This window comes from Protopterus annectens, chromosome 1.part1, assembly GCF_019279795.1.
Source record: "Protopterus annectens isolate FY-2018-M chromosome 1.part1, PAN1.0, whole genome shotgun sequence".
Lineage (NCBI taxonomy): Eukaryota > Metazoa > Chordata > Ceratodontiformes > Protopteridae > Protopterus > Protopterus annectens.
In genome coordinates this window covers 1,011,533,953-1,011,547,605 of record NC_056726.1, presented here as the reverse complement: position 1 = coordinate 1,011,547,605, position 13,653 = coordinate 1,011,533,953, and the positions used below count along the sequence as shown (strand labels likewise).

Here is a 13,653-nt window from a genome sequence, read left to right as displayed (position 1 = left end):
TTTATTTGTGACCGCTACTGGTTTACTTGTGGTTCCTCAATAAATGGTTTTAATGTGAATTGAATGACTATTGTTTTCTACAGCTGTGTATTGCTCTGGTACCTATTGCTTTTGATCGTATTTTTATTTGGATTGTTTGTGGTGTGCAGAGCATTTACTCCTTGGGGGTTTACATTAGTGCTTGGAGTTCTTAGAAATAGTTCCAAAAAAATTGTAAGTCTTTAAGGATTTCTTACTCATTAGTGTATGCACTAACCACACATTTCTCAGACTACCACATGTGCACTAACCACACATTTCTCAGACTACCACATGTGCACTAACCACCCATTTCTCAGACTACCACGGATACTTACATACCCATGGAGAGAGAATTATTTTCTACATTGTGCCTCATTACATAAGAAATCTCTGTCTAGAAGATGTACATTTGCTGATAGAATGTCTACAATATTTTTGGTAGTTGAAAATACAATGACAATTAAAGCACTAGTCAAATAACTGAATTTTTTTTGACATAAAATCACCAATAAGCTACATTCAATATCAGGCCTCAGCTTTATTGCATGACAAACCTGACATCTGAATCAGTTTGCCCCTTACACAAGGGCATGCTTGGAATGAGGAACTACAGCTAAATCTAGCAATGATCCAATCCCTGTTTCATCAAAAGCACCATATGAGGCATTGTGTGGCATTCTTAATAAGAACCTTAACTCATGGCATTGTCTTTCTCACGTCACAAGCATTAGGCATGTGGAAATGTGTAGTGGACTGTTGTATCGCCTCTCAACAAGGCTTCCATAACATTTATCTTTTAATTTTAACTTATATAGCCAGTACTTCTTCGTGTTACCTTATTTTTGTAAATTGTACATATATTCATCTCCACAAATCATTATTCATCTCCACAAATCATTATTCATCTCCACAAATCATTATTCATCTCCACAAATCATTGGCTTCCCTCTCTAGGTGACTGCACTGTAGTGTAACCACCATACAATGATGAATACAAGTGTTGCAATGCCAGTAAATGCCTACAAGGTCACATGCTGCACAAGATATTTATGTACCTCTGCACTGATACTGCCTATATGCAGAATCAGTAACACACAAGGTCACATGTTACACAACATATGTTACACAACATATTTATGTACCTCTGCACTGATACTCCCTATATGCAGAATCAGTAATCGACACAAGATCACATGTTACACAACATATTTATGTACCTCTGCACAGATACTCCCTATATGCAGAATCAGTAACAGACACAAGGTCACATGTTACACAACATATTTATGTACCTCTGCACAGATACTCCCTATATGCAGAATCAGTAACAGACACAAGGTCACATGTTACACAACATATTTATGTACCTCTGCACTGATACTCCCTATATGCAGAATCAGTAATAGACACAAGATCACATGTTACACAACATATTTATGTACCTCTGCACTGATACTCCCTATATGCAGAATCAGTAATAGACACAAGATCACATGTTACACAACATATGTATGTACCTCTGCACTGATACTCCCTATATGCAGAATCAGTAACAGACACAAGGTCACGTTACACAATGCATTTATGTACCTCTGCACTGATACTCCCTATATGCAGAATCAGTAACAGACACAAGGTCACATGTTACAAAACATATTTATGTACCTCTGCACTGCTACTCCCTATATGCAAAATCAGTAAGAGACACAAGACTACATGTTATACAACAGGTATTTCTACTTTATTAGCATTTCACAAAGTATATTTTGTATATCAACAATGCACCATGTGCTGATTACACCAACATGTGTAAAACAACGTAACAGTCCACCTGTCATTGTCACGGGTAATTAACAGCAAAATGAATCAACAGTGCACCCAAAATACATAGCTGATGAACCCCACACTTGATGTAACAAATGGAGCTGATACAGATATAGATATAAACATGAAAATAAATAGTGATAGATACACAGTGTAAGTCAGATATGTTAAGGATCCTTTAAATAAGCTGCAGCTAAGAAATGATTTCCTGAAATGTTTTAATGCAATGCTCTTTGTGGATGAGGAGTTCTTTAGCATGCAAAGTGATGTGCCTTCTTCAGTACAATAATGGTGCATTCAATAGGCAAAGTAAATGTAATCTCTAGTGTCTATAGTGGTTATAATATTCAAATATTCAAGCTAAGGTCACTGAAACCATTTGCTTTATATGACCCTGTTTTTTTTTAATCATGATAAATGTGTTACATAATCCAGCCTCTTTTTTGTCAGAGGATTTATTTTGCTCCTGAACCAGATTGAATAGAGCTTAAACCTGTTAGAGCTAAGTAGCTTGCTACAGTCCAAAAACTTTGTGCTACCAAATTCTGCAGTCATCCTCCAACAGATGTCGCTCTGCATAACCACTGAATTTTTGTTTCACTCAATTATATAGCGATGGGATAGTCTAAAAAAAAAACATAAAACTTTCAGTAGGTTCAGTGAAACAAAATCAATAAATATTTAAAAAGTGACTGTAGCTGTTGGGTGCAAATTTCTAAGCACATGATGAGGTAATTATAGGTTCATAGGTAGGTACTAGGCTATCGGCCCTGGGGCCTATATAAGCCTAGCCAAAAAGGTTCCCTGGCACTCAGCTGTAACTTTGCTGAAGTTTCTTACAGCCTTCAAACTTTTTCAAATTAAACATTGTATTTGTCCATCTACTTACATAAAGAATCCCAAGCAACTATATAAAATGTTACAGAAAACCTGAAGTATCACATTTTTCTTTATATATATATATATATATATATATATATATATATATATATGTGTGTGTGTGTGTGTGTGTGTGTGTGTGTGTGTGTATATATATATATATATATATATATATATATATATATATATATATATATATATATATATGTGTGTGTGTGTGTATGTATGTATGTATATATATATATATATATATATATATATATATATATTTCTTTTTTTTTGGTCAGTGAAGAATTATTTTCATATGACTCATATGATTCATAAGAACTTCAAAGTAATTGAATCTGTGACAATGTATGTTGTCCATGTACGCACCCTCATGCAGTACCACATTTTTTTTCAGGAGGGTTTGGCCCTTCTATCCCAGGGTAAATTTGTGTGTACCCATCCAATCATCAAGTTACTGTTTTAAGGATAAAAGTGCATCAGACTGTTTAATCTGCAGGGGCAATCTGTTCCAGAGGTGGGATGCATGCTGTGTGATTAATCTGTCTGTCCACTGCATTTTATTTATCTGTTGAGGAAGAATTAGGTCCCTGGTTATGGTATTTGTGAAACTATTAGACATGTGGGAGTACACGAGAACCAGGATAGTGGAAGGCAAGGCATAGATCTCTGAAGAGTATATAAGATATTGAGTAAAGAGACAGTGCTTCTAGACTCTTTTGGTAGCTCAGGGTCTTTAATCCTATGATCTTGAATTAAGAACCTCTGTGGTCTTTGTAGTTGTTTGTAATGTCTAGTGAAGTACATCTTGAAGGGAGCATTATACTCAGCTGACCTAATTAATACTGAATATGGAATGATGACCTCTTTAGAGATGGATAATATTTCCTCAGCAATTAGCCATTGTAAATATCAGGATTTTCTGATGTCACATGTTGATTGACAGAGAGGGAATTATCAACCCGTGTTCCATGGTCATTCGTTTTGAAGTGGGGTATTGTCTATACTGCATGAAAATGGAAGTAGCTGTCTACCTAGTGTGGTAATATTGCACATTTTTGTGTTTAATTTGAGCCCATTTTCAGTACACCAGGTATTCCCTGGTCATTGTGATCTGTACATAATCACTGCTCCCGTGGTCAGTGTTATCTGTACATAATCACTGCTCCCGTGGTCAGTGTTATCTGTACATAATCACTGCTTCTGTGGTCAGTGTTATCTGTACATAATCACCATTCCAGTGGTCAGTGTTATCTGCACATAATCACTGCTCCAGTGGCCAGTGTTATCTGTACATAATCACCGCTCCCGTGGCCATTGTTATCTGTACATAATCACTGCTCCTGTGGTTTCTCTTTACATGCCAGCAGTAGTTCCCTGTGTATGCTATTCCTCCTTTCTTCATGGCTGTGTGTGTGAACATTGAGTTATTATATTTAAGTAAGGGAGGTGTGTAAGACATTATTTATTTATTTATTTGACATTTGTTAACCGGGTTGGTCCAACTCAGCAAAAAGCCCATTTTCAGTGGAGACCTGAGGAGAAAAGCTCCATGTAGATTATGCAATATTATAAAAATAAGAAAGTAAAAATCAAAGTTGCACAAAGATAAAAAAGTAAGTCAAATGGCAATAACAATGGAGTACAATCATAATATATAAAAAGATACATATTTGAGAAGTCAAAAACAAGCACTATAATTTAATTATGAATTGTGTTATTTTTTCAACTGAGAAAAAACTAAAACAATTAAACCAAGTCCTTCTATAAGAGTTATTAGAAGTATAAGGGGGTGGAGAAAAATACAAACTATTAGGACAAGCCCTCCTATAAGGGCCTTTAGAAGTAGTAGGGGGAAGGAGATAGAAGAGGAAAAAGTAAGGGTTAATGTGGGGTCATGACAAGGACAAATCCAAACATTAGTAAAGTGGCCACCAACCCATGCAAAATACGTTTCTGAAAAAAAAAAAAACATTTTCCCTAGTTTACTTTTATTGTATTAAACTTCAGCTAAATGGCATTCAACCATATGTGTGTGTGTGTGTGTGTGTGTGTGTGTGTGTGTGTGTGTGTGTGTGTGTGTGTGTGTGTGTGTGTGTGTGTGTGTGTGTGTATGTGTGTGTGTGTGTGTTTGTGTGTATTACATATGTATACAAGTATTTATTTATTTATTTCCATTAGCTAATCTGTTAATTAGGATTTGGTCATTCAGAACTCTTTTAAATGTGCATTGAGCCAACTCTGAAATACTTGCATATATAAAAATACTATACGCTGGGGTAAGCTGCAGTTCCCTGACCAGGATAGTCTGAGGAACCAGAGAATGACTAAATAACTTGTGGATGTTTATAATGTTTTATATGAGTTGGTATTAACCTGCCTCCTTTGAAGAGGCATTTAATACCAGAGTCAGCCTTTGAGTGGCAGTGCATATAAGCAAGCAATAATGCCACACAGGATGTGTGTCACTGCGTTAATAATGTCTGCCCGGGGGTGTTATGAGGTCTGACCAACATGTGGCCAAGGTAGTAGGAAAAGCATTCTGTTGCCCTTCTTATAAGTAAGGGTATGGAATCCAGGTCCAAGGAATTCATAGTATCACTTCATATCTCTCAACTGTACAGATTTTCTCACAATGTCCAGATTTTTGCCTCACATTTTTTATCCGTTTTTCATACAGTTGTGGTTTTCTGGCAAATTAGTGGTAAATCATTACAGACTGCAGTTAGAAAATAATGACAGACATTTGAGTTTCAGACTTCATATCCTTTAGAAAATTCATGCTAATGCAAAACCTGTTATTCTATCAACTTTCTTAAGTTTGTAAGTACAAAATCTGTTATTCTATCAACTTTTCTAAGTTTGTAAATCCAATATGTAAAAATTGTCCCTATTTGTGGGCCTTTGTCCCACTTTTATTTATGGCTTTGTCCAGATTTCTTGCTCTACGAGGTTGAGAGGTATATACCACTTTATTTGGCCCTTATCAGACCCATTATTAATTGCAATGCCCCCCTTTGGCAATTACCTGACCAAATATATACAACTGCTGGAAAGCCCACAAAGGTTCCTTACCAGGAGAATCCATGGTCTAAACACATTTTCCTATACATATTACCTTAAAGCCCTATGTCTGGCATACAAGGCATTCTCAGATCCAGCTCTGATTCATGGGTTCATAGGTAAATATTAGGCTATCAGTCTGCAGACCATTACAAGCCAAGCCAATAAACATAGACCAGAATCAAACCTTGTACTTTGTATCTGTGAGGTTAAGACATTAACCATTATGAAATCCCTCCCCCCATAGAGTTAGTTAACAACATGGCATTTATGCCAATTTTGTTGAAATCTAAAAAATTTTTTTTGGTATGCATTTGTTGTGGGGTTTGAACCCACAACCTCTGAAAAATGAACAGCATTAAAACCAATCGATCTAAGGATTTAAATTTTGCTTGTGACATTAATAAGACATGATGGTGAGACAGATATGTGTCTCAGAGGATCCCCATGCTCTGGAATATGCTTCCAATCTATGTGAAGTTGAATCTTTCCCTAACCCTATTTAAGCATAATCTTGACCAGTGGAAGGAAAATCTGAAATTCACCCTGGGTCTGGCCCACATCTCTTTGATAGACAGAGGCAGACAGTAATGTCCAAACTAACATATCTTCCCCCCACATAACTTCTAGAAACCTCCTACTAACATACCTCCCCCTAATAAATGCCGATGATATATAGGGACAAAATTGGGTTGGGTTGTAGGGCTAGGCTTATAAAACCCTGATGTTTTTTAGCCTGGTATATACCTATAAACCTATGAGTATAAGTCTGGTTTTGAAAGTAGATAATCTGCCATTTTGTTTGATGTGGAGATAAAGTTTATTCCCAAGACAGAGAATACACTCAGTTATGAATATGTCACTCCAGAATGTGTTCTTGATGTCTGACATGGGTCTCAGACTATTGATTTTGTGTAAGTGGAGGAGTCCAAAACAGGTAAGGACGTTTGTTACTCAAAAGATTAAACAGAGATTATCTCTCGGGAGTATATAAAAATTGATTAGAGAGATGTAGAGTTTTTACTCCTTTGGGGTAGCTTAGATTGAGTAGACCAAATTTTTCTTAGCCAGAAACATTTGGGGGGTCTCAAAAGTTGGTCAAGTGTTTTGTGAGGTAAATTTCAAAATGAGCATTTCATTCAAGGATAAATCTAATAAGAGAAGAGTAGAGAGAAACCAAGACAGCGTGAGACCCAGAGGAGATAGCCTATATATCATCTGAGCAAGGTAGGTCTTCCTAACTAATAACACAGAAACTCAAGACACAGATAATTGAATCTTGCTTTGAGATGGATATGAGCAACATGGTGGAGGAGATGTTTTTCCCAAAGGTATCTATACTGCATTTTTCTCATTTCACATAAACCCATGACTGTGTATATCAGGCAGGTGTTGGTCTGGTCAAGGTACTGCTGCAGTATTTGAGTATCTGAGAGTGATTTGACAATTGCGCCCATTTTTCAGTCATCACAAACGTAGGCATCTGCAGTAAGTTGAAATCTGCTTTCATTTTTAAAAAGAAGATGCTGAACAGCATGGGGCACAGGTCACAGCTCTTTGAAAACTGCTGATAACACTCTTCTAGCTAGAGGAGGTACCTCATACTTAATGGTGTGAGCTCTGTCAGAGACTCAACTTGTTATCCGGTGGACTATATATGGCAATTATATTAATTTTGGAGAATTTATTTATAACTGTATGCAGGATGGCGTCAAAGGCCTTGGTGATTTAAAGCAAGCAGTGTAGACTGCCAGGCCATTATCCAGGGCTATGATAACCTTTTCAAAGGAATCAGTCAATTTTATAGGCACAACCTACCTTTTAAAGGTTAGTGATGAGTCCTTGAGTGAAATTACTTTGAATTCCAATAGCAGAAACAAGTTGAGCTGAGAGGAACTTTCAGTAAATCTGAAACAAACCTTTGTTTTCAGGGGCAATAGTAACAGACTCTGACACCTACTAATGCACATTTATAGCTAAACACACACACACACACACACACACACACACATATATATATATATATATATATATATATATATATATATATATATATATATATATATATATATAATTATTTTATTTATTTTACATTTGTTGACTGGGATAGTCCGACTGGATACATGTCCATTTTCAGCGGAGGCCCGGGGAGAAAAACTCCAAGGTAGTCAGAGTGAAAAATATAACAATGTAGACATAATTACAGGTAAGTTATTTATAGAAGATGCATGAAAAAAACATGAGATAGGCAAGTTCACAGGTATAGTTATCCCTGGTTTAAGTCAGGGGAATACATTTACAGTAGGCAGAAAGTAATATATTATATACATTTATGAGGAGGGTTAACTAGGCTTGTTACAGTGGCAAAGCCAATTTAGTTCCAGATGTTGTCTGAGTTTGGTTTTAAATTGGCAAAGGGAGGAGAGAATAGTAATGTTGGCTAGAAGGAGGTTCCAAACTCTGCCTGCAGAGTTTGCAAAGAGGGCATCCCCAGCTGTATTGTTAATTTTGATTGTCTGAATTAGTAATTTGTTTGAGGATCTAAGCAGTCTCTGATAGTTATGAGGAGTGATAATATTCCTTAAGAATGGTGTATTATCTGGATTATAGAGAATTTTATTAGCTATAGTCAGAAGGTTGTATTGGATTAGACTGGAAAGTTCTAGCCACCCAAGTTGTTTGAGGTTAATGCAGTGGTGTGTCCTAAATGGCAGGCCAGTGGCAAACCTGGCAATGTGATTGTAACAGGATGGCAATCTATTTAGAACCGACTTGTTTAGATTAGAGAAAAGGGGGAGGCATATAGAAGTGTTGAGATTAGGTGGGTGCGGGCTATGGCAATCCTAGCTGGAGGGGTTAGGAAGGCTTTTATTCTATACAGTGATCCTAGTTTTTTATTGATGTTCTTGATTAATTGATTGATATACATGTCAAATTTTAGGTTATTATCTTTCTAGTACTGTACCATGAGTGATTTACCATAAAAGAAAAAGTTCCCTAACAAATATAGATACACCTTTTCAGCACACAGTTCAGCTAAACATATGATATATGCTGAACCCTGGTAAACAGGGAAAGTTACTGCTGTAATAAAACTAAGTTTCCGTGGGTCTATGTCATAACATCAAAGTGTAAAAACTTTGAATGTTATAACATCGAACCAGAAACATCGAAAGTTGAGAATATCGAAGCCGCGGAACATCAAATTTTTTCCCAGGGAAGAATTTGGTGGTCTGTTTCCGCAGCTTTGCTATTTCCCCCACTGTGGTGCGATCTCAGAGTTGGTATATTTAAGTAGGAGGGTGTGGGGGCACAACCCCCCACATTGGGGGATGTGGGAAGCGAAGCCCCCCACATAAGACATAGTTTGTAGAATTTGTGTGTTTTGTGTTGTGTACTGGAACAGCGATTTTTTCCCTGGGAAACTAAATCGCTGTTCTCAACCTTCGGGGTTTTCAGCTTTTGATGTTTCAGGTTCGATGTTATAATATTCTTAAGTTTTTGATATAGACCCAGTTTCCGTAACTACTTAAATACATATGTATTCAAGATAAAGGAATTCATCAGTGGTGCAGCAGTAGCATTGTCGCCTCACAGAAAGAGGTTCTTCGGTTTGATTCTCGGCTGGGGTGCCTTATGTGTGGAGTCTGCATGTCCTCCCTGCGTTCGTGTGGATTTCCTCCGGGTGCTCCGGTTTCCTCCCACATTACAAAACCATGCATCTGGAGCATTTCTCCTCAGGCCTCCGATGAAAATTGGCTTCATTCAAAGTCAGACTTTCCCGGTTAACAAATGTTAAATAAATAAGCTCAGACGTTCTGATGTTCAAGAATCTAGCACTGAGTAATGCTACCTTGATATTATCTGAATCTGATTTTTTTAAAATGGGTACATCCAAGTGCTGAAGTTTCTGTAAAAGAAGTAACGAAACATGGTGCAGGCCCATCCCTGGAAAAACAGGAAGGTCTCTTAAACCTGTCCTCCCAGGCAGACACATGTTGGAGCCCCAGAAAGGACACCAGTTAACTAGCTAATTGTTGAAGCCAATTATTTTATTTTTGAACTTAACTGTTATTTTTGATGAGAGTGGACTACTGGTCAGCACAACTATTGGAAGAGGGTTCAAAATTCTCCCTGCATCTCCTCCAGGATGGAGTACCTAAGGTCAGTCGCTTCTCCGTAAGAAGCCAAATATCACACTCATGTTTAGGACAGCGAAACATCTTCAACTTGGTGATGAATAAGAAGTAAAACTCTAGTTTTATTTCATAACTTTAAAAGAACTAGATCCTTGGCATGCTGCCTTGTACGCTATGTCATAGTGACTAGAGACACTTAGTTTGAAGCAACACTTAGTCCACTGTCCAGCAAAAGGGAAAAAGGAAAGCAATCGTAAATAATTCTGTTAAATACGTGGCCTCGTGAGAAGCAAACTAGTAGCACTAATTCCAAGCTGTTTCCTGGTAAGTAGGTCTCCAGTCTCATCCCAGACATTACAAGGGTCTTTAAGCATCCCAGATACTTCCAGGGTCTTTAGGCATCCCAGACATTACAAGGGTCTTTAGGCATCCCAGACACTGCAAGGGTCTTTAGGCATCCCAGACACTGCAAGGGTCTTTAGGCATCCCAGACACTGCAAGGGTCTTTAGGCTTGCTGTCTTCTCTTGGAGATGAATTGGTTAGCCATTCAGCAGTTCAGCGCAATAAAGAACCAAAATATGAAATCATATTGAAATTTAAACTAAATAGGTTCCTACTGAAACAGTAACTTGAACAGTCAGGTTACACAGGTACACAACCAAAAAGAGATAGCTCTCTCATAAGGGGCAAAAGAGAAGACCTAATCCCAAGCCGTACCTCTCAAATTACTAGAACTTCACAGAAAGTATAGATTTTCACCTCATATTTTTGATCTGTCCATTACAAAATGTGTGATTTTTGTGGCAAATCAATATGGACTAAAGTCACTAAATATAGAAAGACATTTGAGTTTCAGACTTTACATACTTCAGAAAATGCATGCTAATGCAAAACCTGTTATTCTAACAACTCTCTTTGTTTATATGAGCAATTTTTAAAAAATATCCCTTTTTTTGAGCCTTTGTTCCCATCAGCTTTGGCCCTGTCTATATTGTACTAGGAGGTTGAGTGGTAGCAGATGATAGGCTCTCCAGAAACCAGTAGTTTCATAGTTTCATAGTATAGTACTAGGCTATCTGCCCTGGGGCATTTGTAAGCCTAGCCATAGTGATGTGGCTTTTGCCACCCCATGAAATGGTACAAAAATGTACAGAATATAGTTTCATAGTATAGTACTAGGCTATCTGCCCTGGGGCATTTGTAAGCCTAGCCATAGTGATGTGGCTTTTGAAGGCTAGGTATCAATGTCCCTCTGCTTCTCTCACTGGGGATAATGTAATGGCACTAATCCCAAGCTGACCTGAGCAGCCATTTACAGGCTTCCAAGTGATTGGTAGTTTCTTAGAATCCTAGGAATCAATGTCAATCCATTACTTACCTCATTAGCAAATTCCACAAGTACAATGTTCATCTGATTTTTCTTTGTTGGATAGTAGTTCCACTCCAATAAAGATATTAAAGCATTCTTTCAGATTAGAGGCAAGCACACACATCAGTCTTAAAATACATTTGGTTTTACTCACACGTGACTTTCTCTTTCTTGATATTTGATTTCATTTTTTAAAGTGGGATTTTCATTTTTTAAAGGGTGATTCACTTTTTTACTGTGTTTACTGGAGTGTACTTATTCCTTATGTGAACAAGTCCCTCCTCCCTCCATAAAGCTATTAAGCTCATTCACTCCCCTAAGCTCCACCCCCCTCACTGACCAGATAGGTGATTTAAATTTCTATTTGCTTTTTGTAAACAAATAAGGTTTTCTTATTGCATTGCCTTCCATGCTGGACATTTGATTTCATGTTGTAAGTGTGATTGACAGTTTTTACTGTATTTATTGAAGTGTACTTTTCAGTTTTCTCATTTCTGATGAAGTTCTTACAATTAAAGAACAAAAGTGCTTAAATACACTTGTTCTGCGTGTTTCTTTTGCCTAGCTAATTTGTTATGAAGGTTGTTTTGTACATTTTGTGTTCAGTGCTTTTGTTTTATATATATATATATATATATATATATATATATATATATATACACACACACACACACACACACACACATACACACGTGTAAACATAAAAAGAGGGAGAGATCGTGAAGAGTGAATATGTCATACCATTAATGATAGCTTTATTGATGGAACTTTTAACTTTCTTGTTACAAATGAATGCTTCATTGAGTTCAGTTCTATTGAACATTTTCATTTGATGTACATTGTATCCTTATGATAGCCTAGAAGGTTTGTAAATAGTCTGGATTTATCTGATCTGTGGTTGAAGTTTTGTTGTGACTTCTGGAGGTCACAATTCTATAGACAGGGATTGGAACAAAAATTTCAGTGCAGGTAACATTTGCCCTTTATTGGTAGCTCTGCAATTGTAGAGTCAGTTTATTAAACCAGATGAGGGGAGGGTATAGAACTCAATAAGGAGGGACTTGTCCATCCAGAAAGGAGCAGGGTGATTCAAGTAGCTTTATAACAATGTCATTGAGTCAAACGATGCTGTAAAGATTCAAGAATATTTGCAAGAGGAGCAAAGACATTGTTATGAAAGTTGAATAAATAACAGGGAGGCGTACTTCTTATTCAGCGGCCAAACAATAAACACCATATGACCAAACCAACCCTAGGCTACCATCACCCTCTGAGTTTGCATTAGGGTTGCCACCTTTTTAAATGCCCAAAGTGGGACATTTTTGGTACAAACATCAGATTTTGTAGGCCAAAACATACCCACGGCCAGTACAAAGGACAGAACTTCCCTTTTTTGCCTAAATAAAAGGTTATTCTTGTAGCATTTTAGTTGCTTATTCTGTTTCTTATAACATTTAGGTGTTTCAGATACAGAATAACTGTTTTATGCAATTATTGCATAAAATATAGGAAATAATTTTGTCCTACAATCTCAGGACAATTCCCATTTTTACACTTTTTTAGCAGGACACAACTGCCCAAAGAGGGACTGTCCCTCACAAAGTGGGACAGGTGGTAACCCTAGTTTGCATAATTGTTGTGATATTCTGTACTGTTCAGATTATAGCTTAATAAACTTTAATAGTATAAGTGTTATTTCCCTTACTTTCAACTAAAATCCTAATTCTGTAAGTAGTTATTTTCTGCTGCTCTGAGTACAGTTAACCATCAGATACTGAACTAGCTTCTAGATTAATATGTATTAATATGTATTCATTTCACAGAATGCTCCAAACTCATCTTTTGTTACATCTTTTCGAGAGGCATTGCAGAAGAGGATCTTAGAACAGCAGAGCCAGCGAAAGGGGTTGCAGAATGCCAACAGACAAGATATACATGACTATGAAACAGACTCTGAAGAAATGGACAGTGTGCCCTTTAATCATACCAATGCCAGTTATAACATGAGGAGTGAACATCTTGAAGGCTATGATGGTCAGCAAGGGTACAAAGAAAAGAATTTGAAGACCACTTTAGATGATCTACAAGAAGACAATGGTAAGGAAACAAAAGTGTTCATGTACTGCTTATAATAGACTGATTATTGGTCATTACTATAATGTAGGGTTCTGGAGATCACATCAGGATGAAATAAAGGCTTTCAACTGCCATACTGGTTATAAAACAGTACTGTTAGAAACTTTGTCAATAACCACATTTGGTTGCCCCACCAACACCATAAAATCTACCATTTATAACTCAAATGGCATACACAGACGACTCTACTATCATCTGCTCTGCCAACACTATCT

At 37.0% G+C, this 13,653-nt stretch overlaps 1 protein-coding gene across 1 annotated transcript in view; it reads left to right on the top strand.

Moving 5' to 3' along the window:
- The window catches only part of LOC122815256 (neuronal pentraxin-1-like), a 101,243-nt gene that overhangs the window by 18,276 nt on the left and 69,314 nt on the right, over window positions 1–13,653 (top strand). The window contains exon 2 of the mRNA XM_044087607.1: window positions 13,126–13,399. Within this exon, the coding sequence (XP_043943542.1) occupies window positions 13,126–13,399 (274 nt within the window). The remainder of the gene's footprint in view (window positions 1–13,125; window positions 13,400–13,653) is intronic.